The sequence below is a fragment of the Microcebus murinus genome, chromosome 19 (genome assembly GCF_040939455.1).
Source record: "Microcebus murinus isolate Inina chromosome 19, M.murinus_Inina_mat1.0, whole genome shotgun sequence".
Classification (NCBI taxonomy): domain Eukaryota; kingdom Metazoa; phylum Chordata; class Mammalia; order Primates; family Cheirogaleidae; genus Microcebus; species Microcebus murinus.
Genome location: NC_134122.1, coordinates 30,139,669 through 30,161,569, shown reverse-complemented (window position 1 = coordinate 30,161,569; position 21,901 = coordinate 30,139,669). Strand labels below are relative to the sequence as shown.

Here is a 21,901-nt window from a genome sequence, read left to right as displayed (position 1 = left end):
TGCCCACGTCTGAGGACCATGGAGGCGATGAGTGATGAGCAAGAACGTGCTTTCAAAAGGGGAAACGAGCTCTTCCCATGTTCCCCGGCATCTGCTTTCAACTGCCTTTCAAGGAGGAGAGAAAGGAAAAAAGTACGTTGTATATATATATGTGTGTGTGTGTGTGTGTGTATACATATACAGTCATGTGTTACTTAACAACGGGGATACATTCTGAGAAATGCATTGTTAGGCGATTTTGTCATCAGTTACCACATCATAGGGTGCACTTACTGTAACCTACACGGCGTAGCCTCCTACACACGCTGGCTCTCTGGTCTGCCTATTGCTCCCGGGCTACAAACCTGCACAGCGCGTTACTGCACTGAACCCTGTAGGCGACTGTAACATGAACCACTAGGCGAGAGGAATGTTCCAGCTCCATTCTGATCTTATGCGACCACCGCAGTATTCTTGATGTTGGCTGAAACGTCGTTATGTGGCGCATGACTGTGTATGCACACACAGAAATATTATATATATATCTATCTGTCTTATCTATATATACGAAGGAGAGGCCAAAGAGCAAATACAGCAAACTGTTAACAGCTGTGAAGCCAGTGGAGGCTGTATCTGGGTGTGCACGTGTCTCTCGCCTTTTCTGTAGCTAAGAGTGTTTGTAGAATAAAAAGCCGAGGAGCTAGAAAGAAAGCCTTTGCAAGGCCCAGGCTGGCCTGGACTTGCCCCAGCTAGACCCACTGACACTCACGTCCTCCCTCTTTTTTGCCTTCGTGCCTGCGCCCGGGCTGAGGAGCTCTGCTCTCTCAGAGGCCACTGAGTCCCTTAAAATTCTGCCTATCTGACCTTTGTGTCCTGTGACCAAATGCTGATTGCAGATGTCCTGTGTCTGAAGCTGCCGGCGACTGCCAGGGTGCTGCAATACCCACTTTGTGGGGTGCCCTGTGTGAGATCTGGGGAGCCCCCAGGCTGGAAAGGCCGGTTCCTGCCTTCACGGAGCTTTCAGCTGGAGGAGGGGCAGACACTGGATGTGCATGGGGTGGATGTGCTGTATTAATAAATGCATCAAGCACATTACAACAGTCATGAGCTGGAGGTGCCTGCTGGGTGCTGGGGGGCATTTGAGGGTGTGGACATAAAGGCCAACTAGGGGATGATTTCTGGCAGTGCCACCTCCTGGGGCGTAACCGGAGGAGGAAAGGTGGCCGTGTATTGAAGGATAGCAAAGTGGCAGAGGACAGAGGTGCAAGAAGCAGCACATGCACTGTGACAGGCTGTCTGGTGGCCTCTGGCCGGGCCTCACCCAGGCACACCAGGCCTCACCTGCCCCATCCGATGTCCCCGGAGCCCCAGCCCTGACCTCACCTGCCTTCCTGAGCCTCAGCCCTTGTTTCAGCCTCTAGTACCTTGGGGCTGAGTCTGTCACTGATGAAATAGAGTCATCTTAAAACTTGGAAAATCTGAAACGTTCAGCTAGCATGTCTGAGTACAGAGTTGGTCATGAAAAACCTACTGGGTAATTATGCCGTGTTGATTCACATACAGTATTTTTCATTTTTGAAGTTCACTGTAATAAACAATTGGCACAGCTCAAGTATTTTTGGAAAGAAAAATAGCATGTGTGGGCTGTCCATCAAACAGAGCGTAAATGCATTATACCAATCAGAGAACGTTTATGGTTGTATGGAAATTTTAAAATAAAGGCCTCCCCAAAGGAGGGAGTTGGTGCTCAGCTGGCGTGGGTGTGGGGACCAGAGCCATTGGTGACCTTGATGAGACCCTGTGACCCAAGCCAGGGGACTTGAGGGTGGAAACAGATGGTGTCGAGGCCAGAAAGTGTGGCAGGTGATGAGCAGGTGCAGAGGGAGGCTGGGCTCGAGGGATCCTCAAAGCCTGGTCACACAGGAAGATGGCGTTGCTCTCTGCGGAACATGCCCTTGGCTTGGCCTGGGATGTGTGTTGTCATGGCGATGGGTGCTTGTGAACCAGAAAAGGACTGTGAACTGTTGCCATGGGGAAGGGCTCTTTGATCACCTAGTTGTAAATAGCTTGGTCACGATGTGTCATGTGATGTTTGAAACCAGGCCGGGGGTACGGATGGTCCATTCCTATGAAGAGCAACAGCCTTCAGGTCTGGAAACCACGATGCCTTCTCTACGCTAACTCAGGCCTTGGATGAGACAGGACTCCTGGGTCCTATGACAAGGACAACTCTCTGACAATGGTCAGCAGTAGGGCCTGAATGTTTGTGTGCCCCCCACCAATTCCATGCATTGAAACCTAATCCCCAATGTCACAGTATTAAGAGGCGGGGCTTTTCGTAGGTGTTTAGGTCATACATGGGATTAGTGCCCCTGCACACGAGACCCCAGACAGCTTCCTCGCCCCTTCTGCTGCGTGAGGACACAGCAAGAAGGTGCCATCTATGAGCCAGAAATCAGGTCCTCACTAGACACTAAATCTTCCAGTATCTTGATCTGTGACGTCTCAGCCTCCAGAGCTATGAGAAAAAAATATCTCTGATTTATAAGCAGTGCATGGTGTTTTGTTATAGCAGCCTGAATAGACTAAGGCAATTAGCCTCCCACCTGCCCCAGAGCAGGCTGGGCCCCAAAAGGGTGGACAGCGCATGGCTGGCTGGTCCATGAGCAACAGGTAGGACACTGGCCAGAGCAACACTGAGAAAGAAGGGAGTCACTCTGGGGGTAAGGGAAGAGGCTGGGAAGAGTGTCTGGGAAGACTTTATGGAGGAGGCGATAGTTGAGCTGGGTTTTGCAGTAGTGGTAGAAGTTTTCTCCTTGGGGAGGAGGCGATCCCAGGCAGGGGAACAGCACATGCAAAGGCTCAGAGGTGTGAGGGAGCACTGGGTGCTCTGAGAAGGAAGCCAAGAGCAGGGAGGGAGCCTGATTGGGAAGATCTAGAACTTTAAGTACCTGGGGGCCAGTGACTCTCAACCTCTTTCCACTGTGATGCACTTGAGGTTTCCAGCGTGTCCTGCTTATAACAGAAGTTCCTTCCAGAAGTTTTTCTTGTGAGTTGGGGTGGACATCTGCATCTTCCCGGGGAACTGAGATGTGTCTTGTTCGGGGAAGCCCCCTCTTCACCCAGGAATGGGGGCCATGGGTGATGACAATCTTGGATTTTCAGCAGAGAGACACCCGGCGTGATTAGGAGGGTGGCTCTGTCCAGGTGTGGGGGCTGGGCTGAGGGGGCAGGTGCTGCAATCCAGGTGAGAGGCCATTACCACCACCATGCTCTGCCCACCTGCCCTGGGCCCCATCTGGTAACTTTCTGTCTGGAGGAGGGACTGCCCTGCCCTGGCAGGGTCTGGGGGTGGAGCAGGGAGAGATGAGGAAGGGAGCCCCCTCCCAGGGCCAGGCCACTACAGCCAGGGGCGGGGACTACATGTGATCTAATCCCCAGCTCTGCCCTGGCAGCCTGTGTGCTCTGGGTAAGACCCCCTTCCCTGTCCTTGCTAGGAAGTGGGGGTAACTCCCTTCCCCCCAGGGGGCTGCGAGGAGCCCCCGGTTGCCAGGTTGGGGACTGTTTGGATGAGGAGATGCCTTGGAGGGGGTAGGTGTGGCAGCGTTGTCACTGGGCAGCCTCTGCCTTCCTCAGCCCCTCCCTGGCCAGGCCCTCCTGGGTGGGGGTGGGAGTGTCGGGCTCATCTTGCAACCATTGTTCTGCTCAGACCCTCCCTGGTGATGCTGAATCCCCGGGCCTGCAGATTCTGCCCCAAACCTGTCGGACCAGTTGTTTGGGAGGAGGGGGCACCTGGGAGGGGCACCGGGAGATGCCAGGAGTGGCCTCCCCCAGCCCAGCACAGGCGCAGGAGCCTCCAGGGCGGCGGACACTGCAGACTCTTAGACGACCAACAGACTGCTGGGTGCTTGGCCTGGCCATGGGACACAGCGGGGGACAGTCCCAGCTGCTCATGCTGCTGTTGGTGCTGTTGACCCTCGTCCAGCCCCGGCAGGGCCTGGGTGAGTGCGGGTGGGCACTGGCACAGGGCTGGGGACCGGGTCCAGGGTGGGTCAGAGGGACAGCCCACCACAAGCTGCCATGAGACAGACACCTATCCCCCACCAAGACTGGGCACCATGGTCCTGCCTCTGTGTCTTTGGGATTCTCACCCCCAGTTCACACACATGGCTGCCCACCCTCCCCTCTCGTCCCTGAGGAGAGGGTTAAGAAGTGCCGGAGGTCAGCGCTGGCCCAGGAAGCTCTGTGGTGGGGCTGCGGGCATCATCTGCTCTTAAACTAGATGGGCTGAGAGTACAGCACCCCCATTTCTGCCTCTCCCCTCCTCTTTCCAAACATTGAGTACCTACTGCATGCAGACTGTCCTGGGGCTCAGAGATAGGTCTGAGCCACCCATGGCCCACAGGCATGAATTGGACTGAACTGAAGGGGAGAGTGTGCCCGGCCCCAGCATTGGGGCTGGGGAGAGGAGGACACTGTGCCTCTGTTTCTGCCCTCAGGGGGCTCAGGGAGCAGGTAGGGGGTATGACTCCCCTGTGGCATGTGGCCCCCGGTGCTTGTCCCTGCCCCATACCCTTTCCCAGGGGAGGCTGTGAGGACCTGAGAGGGGACAGGCGCTGCAGGGGAAGATGCTTTGGGGCTGGGGTGGGAGGTGGCCCCAGAGCCCACGGCCCCCTCTGGGCAGTCCATGTCCAGGCCTGGGGTCTCAGTCAGGGGACCTTCCTGTGACATCCCCTGCACCCCTCCCAAGCTGCTCTTTCCTCTCATTAAGCAAACCAACCTCACATAGGTGGGGGGGGGGCAGAGAGACTCAAGTCCAAGGTCACTGGGCATGTTAGGGGCAGAGTTCAGCAGAAGGTACAGGTTCCCCCCAAATTCTAGTCCCATCCCAGCAAGTCCCAGAAGAAGGTGCCTGCCACCAGGGCGGAGCCTCCCTTGCCTCCATGCCTGCCCTTCCCTGGGAGACCCCCGTGACATGGAGGAGCAGGGCAGGGCCTCCCTGTGACCTCACATGGTGCTCACCCCAGCAGTCTCCCAGGAAAGGGGCCAGGGGCTGGACTCAGGCCACCCACCCATGTCCCATGGGGCACAGAGTTGCCAGGAAGATGTCCTGACAACGCCTGACCCGACTTCCCATGGAGTTCCCCTAACGCCTCCCTCAGACTGGGGCTCCCAAGACGGCTCTATGTCTCCCCCCTCAGACTGGGCTGGGGGCCCAGCGGGAGCTTGTTGCCCTGTTCAGCCTCTTCCTCTGCCCTTCCCTCCCACCCCCACAGAGCACATCGATTATGTGCCCCGGCTCTCGAGCGCCACCCTGGCGGGGAGGCTCACCCAGTCCACTTTCACCCTGGAGCAGCCGCGGGGCCTGTTCAGCAGCCCCAGCATCTCAGACCAGGACGCCATCTGGCTGGTGGTGGCCCGCAGCAACGGTGGGTGCTGCTGGGGGCAGGCCTCGGTCTTCCCTCTGTGAAATGGGCAGACAGGCCTGAGAGGGGCAGCAGTGGGGGCAGTCAGGGAAGGGGACGGTGCTGTAGGGGTTGGGGCCCCGGGAAGGCTGGCAGGCCTGGTAGGGTGAGGATGGGGTCTTGCCCTCGTGGCCCCCACCGTCTGACTGCAGTGCCACCCTCAGCCACCCAGAGCTTCAGGGCCCCAGAGAGTGTAGCGGTCAGCCCTGTCCCTGCCGACTTCCCCCAGAGTGGCTACTACCTCACGCTGATGGCCCACCGGGCGCTCTACTCTGGGGGCCAGGCCAGCAGCCAGCTCCGTGTCCTCCGTGTGGGCAATGACACTCGCTGTGCCCTGACGACTAGGGGCTGCAACCGCCCCCTGCCCGACTCGGGCCCCTACAGGTGAGAGGCTCTGCCAAGCCCTGGCGGAGGTGGGGGTGCTCCTGCCCGCACTCAAACCCAAACCCGCAGCAGCTCCTAGGAGGTTCCCAGCGGCCCAAGCAGGGCGCCCCGTTCTGTTCCAGCTTCGACAAAGGGAGGGTGAGGAGGGGCAGGGCCGGGTGGCCTCGCTCATCGTCTCATTTTTCTTGGGCAGAGGGCCCCACCTCAAGCCGCAGTCCCCATGGCTGTCTGGACCACTCAGGTGGAATGTCCCCATCCAGACTAGGCCAACCCCTGGGCAGTGACTAGACTCCGCCCCTGTGTCCCTCACTAAGTGCTTGACTCACTGTGTTCCCTGCAGGGAGGTCTAATGCCCTCTCCCTATTTTCCAAATCAGGGCACTAAGCCCCAGAGAGGGTGAGGGATACACCCAAGGTCACACAGCTGGAAATGTCACACCTGAGCCCCTTGTGTTGGGAGTCAAGGGGACAGACCACAGGCACCAGGGCCTGATGGTTTCAGGATCTGGGGGATCCTACCCCCAATGCTGGGTGTCCTGTTCAGGGTGAAGTTCCTGGTGATGAATGACAGGGGACCCGTGGCTGAGACACAGTGGTCCCGGGAGACCCAACTGCCCCAAGGTAGGGAGCCAGTGGCTCGGGTCGAACAGTGGGGGCGGGGCCCAAGGGGAGCCGGCGGACTGCGGTGGGCTGGGGGAACAGACCGGCCTGTCAATCAGAGGCACGTGACCATTCTGGATCTGCAGGTGCCCCCCCACCCAGCCGCACCCCTTCGCCCCCACCCCATCTCCTGGCCTGGGGTGGAGGGCGTTGGCCTGGAAGCTGCCCAAGGTCCCCTTTTCGGATCAAATAAAATCTCTTCCTGCCTGGCTGTGCGGTCCCCATCACCGCCCCTCAGCCCAGAAGCTCCAGGTTGTCCGGGGGGCCCAGAGCGCGGGCACCGTTGTCATCATCGCCATCCTGTCGATCCTCCTCGCTCTCCTCCTCACCGCCCTCCTCGCTGTGCTCATATACACCTGGTGAGTGGTCAGGGCTGAGCCCGCGGGGGTCGGGAGTGGGGACCGCAGGGCCATGAACCTTCCCTCGCCTGTCCCTCTCCTCCCCCCCCACCCCGCTTCCAAGCGGACACCGCCCGCCCCCTGGTGGCGGCAGCTGGGATCGCACGTGGGGGCGGGCAGGGACGCCCCAGGTGGAGGTGAACCGCTTTCAGGCCAAGCTCTAGGTGTTACGGCAAGACGTCAGACAGAGCTCAGGTGCTGGGGCCTGGCGCACAGCGGTGTCCATGGAGAAGGGAAGGAGGAGGAGAAGGGAAGCCTGGCCCCCAGTGGGGTTTGGGGCGGTTCCAAGAAGGGAGTGGCAGGGAGGTGGGGAACTGTGGGGGCTCCTGGGCAGGAGAGCCGACGGGCAAGGCTGGGGAGGCCGGGTGCCCAGTGAGGAACTGGGCTGTGTCTGCAGCCTATGTGAACCAATGGTGGGTTTTGATCATGGGAGACAGATAATGTTTTAGAGGGATCCCGGGGTTCTGGGGGAGAGGGAGAGAGTGTAGGGGCCTGGCCGTGACCGTGGACCGGAAGCGAGGGGTGGGATTGGCAAGGTCTCTCTTTGGTTAATTCTGCCCGGCCCATGGAGCCTCAGTTTCCCCTGTGCAGCAGGCTGGGGAACTAGGCAGTGGCTGCAGGACCTCTTCCCGGCCCTGCCTTCACTCTCCATGTCTCTCCCCTCTCCTCCCCACATAAGCTTCGACAGCTGCAGGAGCGCCCCCATCTCGGGCCCAAGAGAGACAGTGAGTGTGAGGAGATACACCACCCATGATGCGTTCAGCACTCCCGCCGTGGGGGGCTCCTGAGGGCCTCCAGGAGCGCCATCCACCCCATAGCATCTCCCTGGCCCGGGCTCTGCAGTCTGGACTGGGACACAGCCTGAAGCTTCTGAAGCCCTGGGAAAGATTGTTACTAGATGAGGTTGGGGGAAGGTGTCCTTAGCCCAAAGTTTGTGCCAGTCCCTGTTAGAAATAAATGTCCCCAACACCTGTGTGTGACATTGTACACCTGGGCAGTCTTCCTGCGCCACTGCCCCCAGCCTGGGGAGTTCCCAAGGGGATGCAGGCCCAGGGACAAGGCTCAGGATCCTAGGCCAGCAGCCACCTGGGGCAGGACCTGCCTCTCTGCGAGCTTCAATATCCCTGTCTTTGAAATGAGATGGTAACCCTGGCCCCCTGGGACGCCTTGAAGCTAAACCAAGGTGACATGCCTTGGGAGCTGTGAAGACTACAGACCCGTGAGAGGTGCTCCCCTGTCCTGCCCAGCCAGCCTCCTCTTACCCAAAGGCCACGTGTCTGGCACTTGTCGTCCATCCCACCCAAGCTGGCCCCTCCTCCTGGCTGGAGGACTCTGGCCATCTGCCCCCCCTGCCTCCAACTCCTCCCTGGAGCACACAAGAGGTGCAGCTTCTAGACCTCACGACACATGTGTCCATGCTTCTGGGTGGGGCAGCCCAGGCTGAGGGGGCAGGAAGTATGTGTGAAGCTGCAGCTCCTAAGAGCAGCCTGGACTCAGCCCTGAGCAGACCCCAGCCCCAAACCTAATGCAGGGCACGCAGCGTTGATCAACAGCCCTGCTGCGTGCCAGGCCTGACGATGGCCGAGGCAAGGTGCCACCTCTGCAGGGGGAGGACAGTACAAGGGGAGGAGGGAACAGGCACCAAAGGGTTGGACTGTTTGGGGCTTCAGAGGGGGCTTCTTGGGCAGGTGTGGCTTTGGAGAAGGAGCAGGACACCTGGGCAGGGTGGACATGGGAAGGGTGCCCAGGCAGAAACAGCGACAAGTTGCTGGTGGGCAGGTTGGGGCGGGTGAGGGATGGAAGAGAGGCTGGGAGGCACCCCATGCCACAAGGCGGGACCTCGCCCTTTGGGGCACAAGGTCAGGGGAGGAGGGTGCTGGCTGGGTTCCAGCTGCCTGCCTCTGGGAGGTGCAGATGGCCCTGATGGGTTTATTATCCTGAGCAGACACATCCGGCTCCTGCCCTGGAGGAAATCCTCAAGTACCACATGGGGTAGCCAGGTGGGGAGATGCAGGCAGGGGACAGGGACAAACAGACTTCCAGCTTCTATGAGTTAAGCCGTGGCTTCTCCACAGCCTTTTCAGAGCACTCCTGAGCCCTGACTCTGGGCCTGGGTGTCCCTGGACAGGTAACTCACCAAAGGTCGAGTGGAGTGAGCTATAAGATCCTGCACTCCACAAACCTTCACCCGCGCCCCGTGTGGGTCAGGCCCTGGCAGGAAACAGATGGCGCGCTGTCTCGCTGGGCAAACGAGAGCGTCTGCACGGGTGTGGGCAGCGTCAGGGGAACCAAGGAGAGATGGTGACCCAGGATTGGCTGTAATGGGGCCATAAGCACTCCCTGAGCTGTGGGGAGGAAGGGAGTGGTGCTTCCAGAACCAGCCAACAGTGGCCTTGGGTGATAGTCCCTGGCAGGAGCGGGGGCTATAGGTAAAGGCATGAAGCCCCCCGAGGGCTCTGCCCTCCTGCCTCTGATCACGGGCTGGGGCCTTCACCAGCCATACCTCGCCAGAGGCCAGAGGGCAGGGGTCTGAGGGGTGCTGTGCATAGAGGTCAGTACCCTGGGCACAGAGCAGGACAGAGAAGGGCGAGAGATGGCTGCCTTTGTGCCAATCCCGTGGAATCAGACCCTTCCCGCCTTCTGCTCTCTAGACTGGAGGGGGCAGACAGAGGGCTGCAGAGCCTGGGTGGGGCGTGCAGAGGGGGCTCTGCAGGGGCCAACCCCTGAGTCTCAGAGGACAGGGTGATTTTGCCAGCTGCAGAGAATAGGGCCCCCAAATGTCCCCTTCACTACTTCCCTGCCTCTCCCTTGAGAACACCTTCTGCCTGAAGCCCTCCTGTGTATAACCTACCCACATGCTCCAGGACTTCGAGGTGGGGCGTGTGGAGTCCAGACCTGGCTGGAGGGAAAGGCCTGAGCCAGGGTGCGAGGCCCCTTAAAGCCACTAACCATTTTCCCCATGGAGCAGGGAGGGAGCCCTGTCGTGGGACCTGCTCCCAGGAAAGGTGGATGTCGGGCCCCAGTCCTGGCCCTGCCTGGCCCGCCCTGGGCCTCAGCCTCCTCACCCATGAAAAGGATGGACCGGAGGGAAAAGGATGCCCAGCTCTGGCCCTCGGGTCACTCAGTCCCTTGGCATTCACTCACTCAGTCACCCCCCCCACACTCAGCAGACAGTCACTGACTCCAGCCAGCCGTGCTGGGCACTGACACATGTAGTCCTGGCCTCAAGGCCAGCCCATCTCAGTGACAGCCAGATATGCATAGGGGGCCCTTAAGGGACAGAGAGGCACACCCTGTCTGCCGATCCTGTGTGGGGGTTGCTTGGAGGAAGGACACAGGGGTGGTCTTGAAGGATGAGTAAGAGGCCAACAGGTGGAGGGGTGTGGGGGGCACTGCAGGGTGGCAGGGGCTGGCGGGTGACACTGGCTCCCTCCCGGTGACCACAGGGAGTGGTCACACCAGCCCACTCAGCACTCCAACTCTCAAATTCTCAGGACAAACCTGGGAAAACAGACTTAGGGATATGAACTTGAGCCATGAAATGATACTCAGTGTGCCATGTGTCACCAGACATCAGTCTAATAAATGGACAAACAATAAGGTGGGGGACCGGTGCACTTCCGTCTGTCTCTCTCTCTGTCCCCTCTCTATGTCTCCCACTCTTTTCTTGTCCCTGTTTTTAGCTTTGACAAGCCATGGGAACGTGTCTCACATCCTGGGCGAAGCTGTCTGAGCTGGCCCAGACACGGGCACGACCCATTGTCTCCAAAAAACACAAGACATAATAGAATCAGGAAGCTGCTCTGCTCTGGGGTTGGGCACGGTGGGAAAGGGGCAAAATGAAGCAGGAATGAGAAGGGAGAAAGAACAGGTGTCAGGAACAGAAACCATTCATAGCTGTCCCCGGAAGCTGGGTGGAGGGGGAGTCACCCCTGGAGCCCCTCCCCCTGCAGTCCCTGTCCTCAGCCTCTCTCCAGACACCCCACTCCTCCGAGCAGCAGCCAGGACTGCACCCCGTCTTTGGCATGGGAGCTGGGGCTGTCTGGGAACTCTGGCTCGCACAGAGGTCTGAAGGCCTGGGGTAGGGGCGGAGGAAGAAGCCTGGCAGGCAGGGAGCTGCCGGGTGAGGGAGAGGGACCAGGGTGCTTTCAGGTCTGACTCCATCAAAGTGACCTCCCTGGGGACAGTTCCCCAGCTCAGGGGCACAAAGATGCAGGGGGAGTGATCTGAGAGAGGGGTCTCTCTGGGTCTCACCGCCCTGCTGTGGGGTCCCCTTCCAGGACCCATTGGTGAGCCCTGGGTGAAATGCAGGCTGTCCCTGGGACCCCCCTGGGGACTTTCAGGGATGCTGGGACTCTGTTGCAGGGGCTGAAATGCCTGCCTGCTGGGCAGGTCTGAGCTGTGTGGAGTCAAGACCCAAGGTTCCCGTGTCATCATGATGATGGCCATTCTGGGCCACCCTCCACCCACCTGCCACCCCCTTCACTTGGAGCCCAAGCTTCCTCGCCCTCCACGCCCAGCTGAAAAGCCCTCTTCTTCTCCCACCCACCACCCTTCCATCTCAAGTGGTTTGTCCTCCTCTGAACCACGACTTTAAGAATGTCTCCTGTTGCCCAAGACACAGGCTTGAAATCTGTCCCTGGTGGGGTGAAGGGACTGAGGGAGACACACTGGGAGCAGCAGACAGAGAGACATGGAGACTTGGACGCCTTTGCCAGCCACCCTGGGAACTTCAGCTGAGCCCAGGGAGGTGAGGGTGACCTGGGCAACCGCAGCACAGCACTTCCTGCAGGCAGGACCTGGGCCGAGCAGTCCCCATGTGTGAGCCCTGAAGTCCTTGGGGCCATCTCATGATTAACCTCCTTTCACAGATGACAAAACCCAGGGGGATAAGTGCCATCAGGGTGGGGAACACACGAAACACAGCTGGGTGCTGAGGGGTCTCGGGGGTCTCGGGCCCAGCAAGTGGAGATGGAGAAGAGACCTGGGCGTGGCAGGAGCAGCCCAGACACGTGGACGCTGTTGAGGAACAAGTCCCAGAGCCCTCGGGAGCCTGGGTGTGGGGGAGGGAGGGGGCTGGACAGGTGGGGGTCGCTATGGGAAGGGTCTAGGGGCCAGGACTGTACCCAGAAGGCTGCAGGGAGCCCCCAAGGGGCTTTAAGCAGGTGAGTCATGAGTGCACATTTGGAGTTTGCAAAGCAGACCGAAGAACCATGGGGGGGAGGGGACTGGTCCAGCTGTCCAGCCCTCTCCCACTCTGCCATGCAGACCTGCAGAGCCTCCCTGGGGACTGAGCCCCTGCCCAGGACAGCACCCCCTGCCCGGGACCCATAGATCTGTGGTTCCCCGCGGCATTTTTGGGTGGTCCCCTGTTGTTCCCCACTCCTACCCCCGGCTTCCTCAGCAGGAGGAGGAGGCAGGGCATTTCCACTCCCTTTCTGGAAGGTTCAGAAGGTTAACGAGTGCAAAACACGTAACTCCATTCCGGGGGACGAACTTCTGGGAAGAGAGGAACCTGGGTCTGGGCTGAAGGCCAAGGGCGGGTGGGGGATGGCACCTCTGGCCATGGCGCCTGTCCACTCACTGCCCCAAGGCCCTGCCCGGGTCCCTCTGACCAGCCACCAACCCCAGAGGGGTCTCTGTGAGTGTCAGAGACACCGACCGGGGCCGTCTCTGCCTCGAACAGCGTGGAAGGCCCCTTCTCCCGCTTAGAACACTCAGGAGGTAGACACTCAGGGCAGGGGTGGGTGTGGCCAAGGTGGCCTTGGTCATCCCCAACTCACCTGCCTTGGCTCCAAGGCTCGGTGGCCAGGGTGAATGGGAGGGTGAATGGACTCAGGTCCTGAGTCTCGCCTGGAGCCTGGAGAGATGCCAGGCCCCTGCTAAGGTCGCAAGAAGTTAAAAGCTGCCCCAGGCTCAAGCAGAGAGCCTGGACTTTGAGCCTACATCTCTAGACTCAGTCCCCAAAGTGGGACATTTGTCCCTAAGCTGTTCTCTCCACCCCACCTTTCCATGAGTCCTAGGCTGCATGTGGCCACTGGGTGCAAGAAGAGCTTGGCCACAGTTCCTGTCCTGGGGTCGGGGTGGCCAGGCCACAGAGGAATAGACCCCAAGTGGACAGTCCCGAAGTGCCATTAGAGGTGCCCTCGGCCTACATTCTGTGTCCCCTTGGGGGAAAGGTCTCCCTCCTTGTTGGCCAACCCAGTAGGCCCTTCAGCTGTGGGGTATGTCCAGGACACACGGGGGCAGGGGCAGAAAGCTGCCCTGCTCTGCGAAACAAAGGCTGAAGGATCTGGGGTTTCTGTTACTGGACCCTGGAGGGAGATGGAGGAGAGACCTGGTTGGTCCCTGGGGAAGGGATAAGGACAGGTGTGAAATGCTGGCCTGCTTAGGATTCGGTGTTCTTATGCCTGCCCTACGAGCCAGCAATTCCCCGAGAGAAGTGAGTGTTTAGCTCCCCCAAAAGACACATGCGAGAACATTCCTAGCAGCCCCCAACAGGAAACAACACAAACGTCCATCCACAGGTGCATGGATAGGAAACTGCGGGACCTCCACCCGCACGGTGGGACACGCTTCACAAAGGAGAATGGGTGGATTATCCACACACACGGCAGCATGGATGTTGAGTAAGGAAGCCAGGCACAGAGGAAGGTACACCCTAGGACTCTTCCCACACACACAGCAAATGCAGGTGACAGTTCTCAACCATGGTAAAGTCAGGAGAGAGGCTATCCCTGGGGTTGGTGGCGATTGGATGAGGAAGTCTCCTGGACGTGTTCTGGGTGGTCATCTGCGAATGGTGACCAGGTGTAGGCATGTGTAAAACTTCCTCGAGCTGTTCACTTGAGGCTCATGCACGTTGCGTGTGCAACAGAGCCCGTGTGTACTCAGCAAGCATCGGGGAACAGCCCAGAGAGCTGCCGGTCAGCAAGGCACTGGGTGGCGTCCAGCGTGCGTCCCGTGACAGCCGTGCAGAAGGTCGGGGGCAGAGCGGGGACAGAGGTGCCAGGGGACAGTGAAGGTCCTATGGAGGCAGCTAGGGCAGGGGGCCCAGTGAGCTGAGGGCTGGGAGCGTCCAGAGGCCAGGGCCGCAGTTACTGCTGTGCACAGGAGCCGTGGGAGCAGCGGGGAGTGCGTGTGCCCAGAGGGGCTGTTGGATGTGACAGTGCACGGGAGCTCTCTGGGCAGCAGCCACTGCCTCCACCCTCCCGTGCCCCGCCATGGCTCCATCCTGACTCCTGGTTCCTGTCAGCCAGGCCATGGCCCTGTCACAGGCTGGGGGGAGGCCTTGGCGCCAGCAGCCATGACAGGTTTATGTTCCAGCTGTAGCAGCCTTACTGGCCCCGTCCCAAGTCCCCTAGCTCACACACACATTTTTCTTCCCGTGGAGCCAGAACAAGCCGGGCCAGGGCTCCATGAAGACTGGTCCCGCATGGGGTGCTGGACACCAGGGTCTCCTTGGAATCAATGTTGTCTCCCCCAGTCCTGGGCCATCTCTGCTCAGGGAGTGCCCTCAGAATCATGCCTGGCTCGTCTGCCCCCACTTCTAGACCAGCCCTTCTCCTTCCAGCCGGACTGGCACCACCTCCTCCAGGAAGCCCACTGGGAGCACCTCCAGCATCCGTGGGAGGAAGGTGTCCTTGGTTGTACCCAGAGACTGTGGCAGAGATCCAAACTCAAGACTTTAGATTCCCAGCCATGGGCTGACAGGCAACACCCAGGACTCCTGGTTTTTTACTTGCCTTTCCATGCCTCAGTTTTCCACTTTGGGAAGGAGCAGCAGTTTCCACCCACAGGGGCTGGGGCTGAGGGGGTTGAGGGACTGCAGGTCCGGGAGGCCTCAGAGAAAGCAGCGTCAGAGCCCAAGACCACACGGAAAATGTCTCTTTCTGGAAGGCTGAGCTCCTCCTGCCAGCCACACCCTGCCCTCGTTTGGGATCCCAGCTCCTCAGGGCACCCCCTCAGGTGACACCTGCCACCTGCCTTGCGCCTGCCTCTGCCCACCTTGGCCTCTGCTAAAGACCCTTCTCCACCACCCCAGGGGATGCCCAGAGAACAGACGACCTGTTCCCACCAGCCACCCCTACACACAAGGGGTCCCTGGGGAGAACTGGGGGCAATATTCCCTTCCCTCTGCCCCCACCTCTGTCTCTGTATTTTCTCGTTCTGTCTTCCTGTCTCTACTCCTGACTGTCCTCTGTTTCCCTCTCTGTGTCTCTGTCTTTCTCTCTGAGCAGGGTCTTTGTGTCTGTCCTCCCAGGGAGGTTGGGGGCCATGCTAGGACTGGGTGACTTCCTCAACGTGACTTTGCAGCTCCTTGTCTCTGAAGTGGAGGGGACAGCATTTAGCTCCGGGGTCCTTGGTGAGGATCCAGGGCATCCAGGTATGGCAGGCGCAGAGTCGGGCTCAGCCCTGGTTCCCACATCCATGAGCAGGGGATGGTGACAGCAGTTCTGCTCCTGTGAGGAGAGGGCACTCTCTGGCACTCTCTGTTCCCGGCCACCACTGCCCCACTTTACAGATTAGGCAAATGAGGCTCAGAGAGGGAGAGTGACTTGCCCACAGTCACACTGCAGGTCCTGTCATAGTAGTGGAGCCAGGCTGTGAACTCAGTCGTCTGGCTCCAGAGCCCACACTCTTCACTGTGGGCCTCGGTTTTAAAACCAGTGTTCACTGCTCTCTGTCTAAATGGGGCAGGAGTCCCGATTGGTGGGTCAGCGGAAAGCCGGGGACAGCCCCTTGCAGCTGGTGAGTGCCTCCTGGCCTGCCCCTCCAGACTTCCCACAGACTTCCCCAGGCTTCTTGACATGGCTGTCACTCAGCCCGGAGCCTGCTGGGGGTCACTGTGCCCCTGGGTCCAGTCCAGAACCCTGTGCCCAGAATCTGCAGGCCCATAGCTGGCGCCCTGTGGTCTTTGTAGGGGGCTGTGCCCCCCCCCACCTTCTGCACCTGTCAACCAGCTTCCTCCCCATTCCCTGTTCCTTCCTTTTTTTTTTTTTTTTTAATGTTTTTTTTTTTTTTTTTTTTTTTGAGACAGAGTCTCGCTTTGTTGCCCAGGCTAGAGTGAGTGCTGTGGCGTCAGCCTAGCTCACAGCAACCTCAAACTCCTGGGCTCAAGGGATCCTCCTGCCTCAGCCTCCCAAGTAGCTGGGACTACAGGCATGTGCCACCATGCCCAGCTAATTTTTTGTATATATTAGTTGGCCAATTAATTTCTTTCTATTTATAGTAGAGACGGGGTCTCGCTCTTGCTCAGGCTGGTTTCGAACTCCTGACCTCGAGCAATCCGCCCGCCTCGGCCTCCCAGAGAGCTAGGATTATAGGCGTGAGCCACCGCGCCCGGCCCCCTGTTCCTTCTTTTATCCCCTCTTCTGGGCTTTCCCTTTCCCAGCAATGCCCCTGGTCCCATCTTCCCAGATCCTGCCTCCTCCCTGACATCCTCTCTGGGGGCCCTGGGCCAAGGCTTGGCACAGGCAGGACAGACACCAGGAGCCACTGTTGGAGCCTGATAAGGGAGAAGGAAAGGTGGAGAAGGCCTTTCCTCCGGGCAGGAGCAGGCAGTTGTATCCAGCAGGCCCCGTGGGCACGAGGCCTCCGGCTCCTAAAAATCCTTGAGGTCTAAGAAGGGAAAATGCCTTGGCACCAAAATATTAAAACCACAAAATTAAAAACTGGGAAATGTTTACTGAAACGTCTTCTAAAGGTAACATCATGTCCACTTCAGCCACTGTTCAATGTAGTATTTCAAACCGCCTCACTGCACAGGAAAACAATTTGTAGGTCACATTTTCTCACTCTGGAAGAATCCCCAAGATTCCCAGGAATGCACGATGTTTGTAGAGAAACCAAGGCCAGCAGCAAAGCAAATGAGTTACTTGTCCCCAAATAGCTCCAAAAGCTATGTTATAAAATTCTTTCCAAATATTTTTACAGTCAAAATACATGGAGAAAGTTGGGGTATCAGTGCATTTTTTTATTGTGGTAAAAAAAAAACCCCACATAACATAAAATTTACCATCATAACAGTTTTTAAGTGTATAGTAATGTTAATTTTATGGACATTGTTGTGCAACAGATTTCTTGAATGTTTTCATCTCACAAAACTGAAACCTTACACCCCTTGGACAACGACTCCCTTTCTCCCTCCCTCCAGCCCCTGGTAGTCACCAATCCACCTTCTGCTGCTATGAATTTTACTATTCCAGATACCCGACATCGGTAGGGATCATGCAGTGTTCGTTTTTGTTTTTTTTTTTTTTTGTGACTGGCTTATTTCATTTAGTATAATGTCTTCAAGGCTCATCATGTTGTAGCATGTGTCAGAACTTCCTTCCTTTTTAAGGCTGGATGATGTTCCGTTGTGTGTCTATATACACCACATGTTGTTGATTCATTCATCTGTCGGACATTTAGGTCGCTTCCACCTCTCGCCTATTGCGATAACACTGTAATGAACATGGAAATATACATATCTCTTCAAGATCCTGTTTTCAGTTCTTTTGGATATAAACCCACTCAATTCAATTGTAGTCACACCCTCACCATTGCCTAAGGCTCTTTGTCGCTCCCCCAAAGGACCCAGGTGGGGGTGGGGGGCTGGTTCTGGAGGTTCTTCCAGGGCTCTCCTGGGGGGTGCTCAAAGCCCCAACTCTTTGCAAGTCAAACACTTTTTCTTTCAGTGTTACTGGTCTGCTTTGAATTTCAGAAGCATGCATGGAAACCCAAGAGCTAGCCCCTGTCCTGTGCCCTGAGTGCACTGTGACTTTTGTGAGCCCTAAGCACTTACGACCTGCGTGTGTCAAGATATTCGAATTTATATTTTATGGTTGCTTTGGTATAAAAACAGATACTAGTCAGGCTGGATTCATTATTATATAGTCATTACAATTATATTTATTTTTTTCCTTCTGATCCTAAGAGAAATTAAAATGCTTTTGTGGAGCTGTAAAAATATGTGGGCAGAGATACTCCAGTCAACTGCCCACATGGGTGAGGGGCACAGGAAGTTGGGGGTGGGACGGAGAGACACATGGCAACACATCACAACGTGCCACCCACTGCAGTTCCCAAACCCAAGACCCCCACATCCCTCCTCTGCTCCAAACCCTTTCCTGGGAGAGGCCAAGCTCGCCCTGGCAGCCAAGTCCACCACTGGCTGGGTCCTGTCTGCTTCTCCATTCTCATGTTCCGTGTGCCCCCTGCACCTGCCTCTTGGATGTTTCCAGAACACCTCAGCTGCCATCATGCCTGCACACTTTCCTCATGTTGTGCATTCTCTCCCCATCGTGCACAGCTCCAATCCTTCCTGACCCAGCTCCAATGGCACTTCCTCTTTTAAGAGTCCTGAAGTCCCCTTCCTCCTCTACATTCCCATTTATTTCCCTGCAGTAGCACTCACCCACCCTGTCATATCCATCCTTCCTTCCGTTCAAGTTCAACCATGAACCCCATTCAGGGCAGGGACCATGGCTGGTGCATGAAGCATGGCACACAGTAGGTGCTCAAGCAATGCTGAGTGAATGAATGAATGAAGAAGGGAAACAGCAAATGAGGGCAGTGGTCTGTCTCCTCTGTGGCCCACCAGAGAAGGAGGGTCTGGACGGAATGGCAGAGCCAGGGCCGAGCTCCTGCTCCTTCCCCACCCTCTGACTCACCCCCTCCCCAGAGACCAGTTTCTGGGAATGTGCTGAGAGCTTGGCTCACCTCCCTGGCTGGATCCTGTGTTGATGATATTCTGCCCCAGGAGTCCCACAGGCTGTGCTCCCAAGCCACAGGGGCAATGCCCAGGGAAGGGCAACTGTCAGCAAGGGCAGAGAGGGACTGGCAGAATGGCAGGAGCCAAAGGCAGTGGGAAAAACTGCCAGGCAGCCCCCAGGCATGGAGCCTCCCTCTTCCTCCTGCAGGGGAGCGAGCTGCAGGAGTCCGGGCATGCCAAGGAATCTCAAGGAAACAGGGTGATGGTACCTACTGCGCAGGTTGTCATGAGAATCAAATGAGAAACTATGTGGGTGCCCAGAGTCCAGGTGACATCTAGTGGGTGCTAAAGGCTGTCATCTGGGGTATGACATGCACAAATTCCAGATCCTGCAGTGAATACTGTCACTCTGTGGGCTGCCCAGCAGAGGAACCCCTTCCTCCGTCCAGGGGGCCTCTCTGCTCCCCCTCCCAGCACAGATGCTGACAGCCCATCTCCGCTGTCCCAGCCTCAGTGCAGCGTGGGATGCAGAGTACAGCACCTGCAGCACGAGCATCCGGTGTCCAGCACTCGTGTGACATGGGGTCCTGGGGCCAGGGCCACCAGCAGTGGGGGCGCCTGCACCAAGCCATTTGTAGAACAGGATTTGGGGCGTTGTTCTTGGCTACATACAGCCTTTGGGCCTGGTTATCTGGCCCTTCCAGAGAATTGGTGACACACCCGATAGCCATCTAATGAACCCTTTGGTGTTTATTCAGAGCTGATTGGCTTCTTGGAGCCAAAACCCAGGGAAGTGTGGCCCAGCAAAGCGGGGAGGTGGGGGGTGGGGGCGTGGGGGGGTGGCCATCATTCAGACTCTAATGCTCAGGAGAAGGGAGAATTTGGTTTACGTCTACTTTGTGCAGCCCTGAGTACAGGGTAGGGTACACTCTGGGAACTACACTCTAGAAGGGCAGGTGACCAGGTCAGTGTGGGGTCTAGAACCTGTGGCAGGGGAGGGGAGCCTGGCTCAGAGCACGGTAGGCTAAAGACTCTGGGGGGAGGGCGTAGCATGCCAGTTGTACTATTCTGGGGAGATCAGCCATGGTTTGGGCCCCAGGGGCCACTCTGGAGGCTCGGCAGGGTGGAGGGCCCTGCTTTGCCCCAGCTGCCTCTGGAGGAGGAAATGAGCCTCCCAAGACTGGGGGTGGACAAGGGGCCTAAGGCAGACACCAGAAGGTGGGGAAGGAGCCTTCAGCCTGGGCTTCCCTGGGCCACCCCTGGGGTATGCGTCTCCAGGCTAGGTGAAGGGCCCGCATGCAGCAGATCCTCACACTGGACTTGGCAGAGGCCCTCCCTGCCCACCCTCTCACCAACCAGGCCTCAGAAAAAGCCCAAGCTTGGAGGAGTGAGCCCCCACTCTCCCAAGAAGCCAATATAGCATCTTTCCATCTCCCACTGGCTTGGCCCCAACCCAGGGGTAGGGAAGCAGGGGTGGGGACAAGCTTGGGGGATGAAGAAGCCAGAGGGGTAGTATTAAGGATGGCTGACGGCAGCCCTGATAAATCACTTAAAACAGGCCATAAGTACTCTGAGAAGAGATAATTTTCCATATTCACACAGAGCTCCCACGATCGATAAGGAGTGGGCTGGTAGGGCATGAGTGAGCTGGCACTCTCTGTATGCTGGTGGCCCTATACATGGGAACAGCCAGCGTGTCAGGAAACCTGGCAAATCCTACGCACAACCTGCATGCACGTGTCTTCTGGCCTAAAGAGTCCATTTCTAGGAAGTTCTCTTCAGCTCCATTCACTCACATGCAAAACACGTGAGCCACACTATTGTCTGGTCAAAGCAAATGATGGCAACAATCTGCCCGGCCACTAACAGGGGACAAAGAGATGTCTGCACAATGGCAAAGAGAACGGGGGTACTTTTTGATGTATAGAGCTGTATGGCTCCCCAAGATAAAATAAATGAAGCTGTAAGTGTAAACAGTAAGCTACTATTTGTGTATAAAAGAAAAAAATATATATATGCTGATGAATTATAGGCAAAGACTGTTTCCAGAAGGCTTCACAAGGAACTGGGAACAGAAGTTGCCTCGGGGGAGGAAATTGGTGTGGCTGGAAGAGACTTACACTCCTTGTAAGCTCTGCAAACATTCAATAGCTTTTGAATTTGGCAAAGTGTGCGTGTAGCATACAAATAACAACATAGGAAAAGAAAACAATATAACGGAAACTAGAATCTGTGCTAGACACGCTCACACACAGATTCTCCTGTGTGCCTTTGGCAGGTATTACTGTTCCCATCACCTCTCTGCAGGAACCAGTTCATAGACTGTCAGGAACAGACCGCCCAGGGTCACCCTGAAAGGTCGTGGTGGAGCTGGGTCTGGGACCCAAGTATGCCCTCACGCTTGGGGCAGTGCCCTGGAGGGCAGGGGGCCAGCTGATGGGGCCAGTCCCTGCAGTGCCAGTCCCAAGACTGAACCACTGCGGCAGACAATTCTAGAGACTCGGCTCTGGACAGAGCCTGGGAGAGGGGCTGTGCTCCAGTTAAAACAATCGCCATCAGGGATGGGGTCCCCTTGTGTGACCTCCTGACCTCCAGCAGGGAATATTCCCCCTGCAAACCTGAGCCCCTCAAAACCATGATCCCACTGCGGTGGGGGGGGGCGGTGGGTTGAATGCAGAAGGAGTAAATGAGATGACAGTTGAGAAAGTCCCCTCCTTCCAAGCAGGTGCACAAAAGCCAAAACCAAAACAGGTCTTTTAGACTTGGATGACAGTTCCCAAAGCCTCCGGGCTGCCCTGGCTGTTGCCCCCTCCTTCTAGGTCCAGGTGGCTCCCGCACCAGCCTTAGCGCTGTAGGCTGCGTCCGTCAGATCGCTCACGCTTCCAGCAGACGCCTACGCAGCAGACTCTGGAGGCCCCGGTAGTCCCGGCTGCGGGAACCCGCCCCTTCGTCGCACGCCCCCCGGCCCGCGCGTCCCCACGTACACAGGCAGACCTGCCCCCCGTGCGCCTTGGCCGGACCACGCCCGCCGCCCACCCGCACCTGCAGCTCGGGCCACCGGGAACCCGGCGCCCACCCTAGCCACGGTGGCGCCCCCCCCTCGCCAGCGCGCCCCCGGCCCGCTGGGCGACAGCGCCTCCGCGCAGGCCCCGCCCCTCACGCCCCAGGCGGCCAATGAGCGCCACTACTCGGTCCGGCCCCACCCCAACCCGGGGAACCCCAGCTGCTGATTGGCCTGCCCGGGCGCAGAGTCCCCCGCACGTGGGGCGGGGGCGGGGGTGAATGAAGTGGAAGCGATTCCCCCGCCCCCGCGCTCGC

The 21,901-nt window shown here is 57.9% G+C and overlaps 1 protein-coding gene across 1 annotated transcript; it reads left to right on the top strand.

The window, feature by feature from the left end:
- The first annotated feature begins 3,825 nt into the window (after positions 1-3,825).
- UPK3BL2 (uroplakin 3B like 2) lies at positions 3,826-7,860 on the top strand. Its single transcript, XM_012759083.2, has 6 exons — positions 3,826-3,980; positions 5,256-5,408; positions 5,609-5,828; positions 6,372-6,448; positions 6,726-6,846; positions 7,565-7,860. Exons 1-6 carry the CDS (start codon positions 3,899-3,901, stop codon positions 7,671-7,673), a joined length of 762 nt encoding a protein of 253 aa, XP_012614537.2. The 5' UTR covers positions 3,826-3,898; the 3' UTR covers positions 7,674-7,860.
- Positions 7,861-21,901: the final 14,041 nt, after the last annotated feature.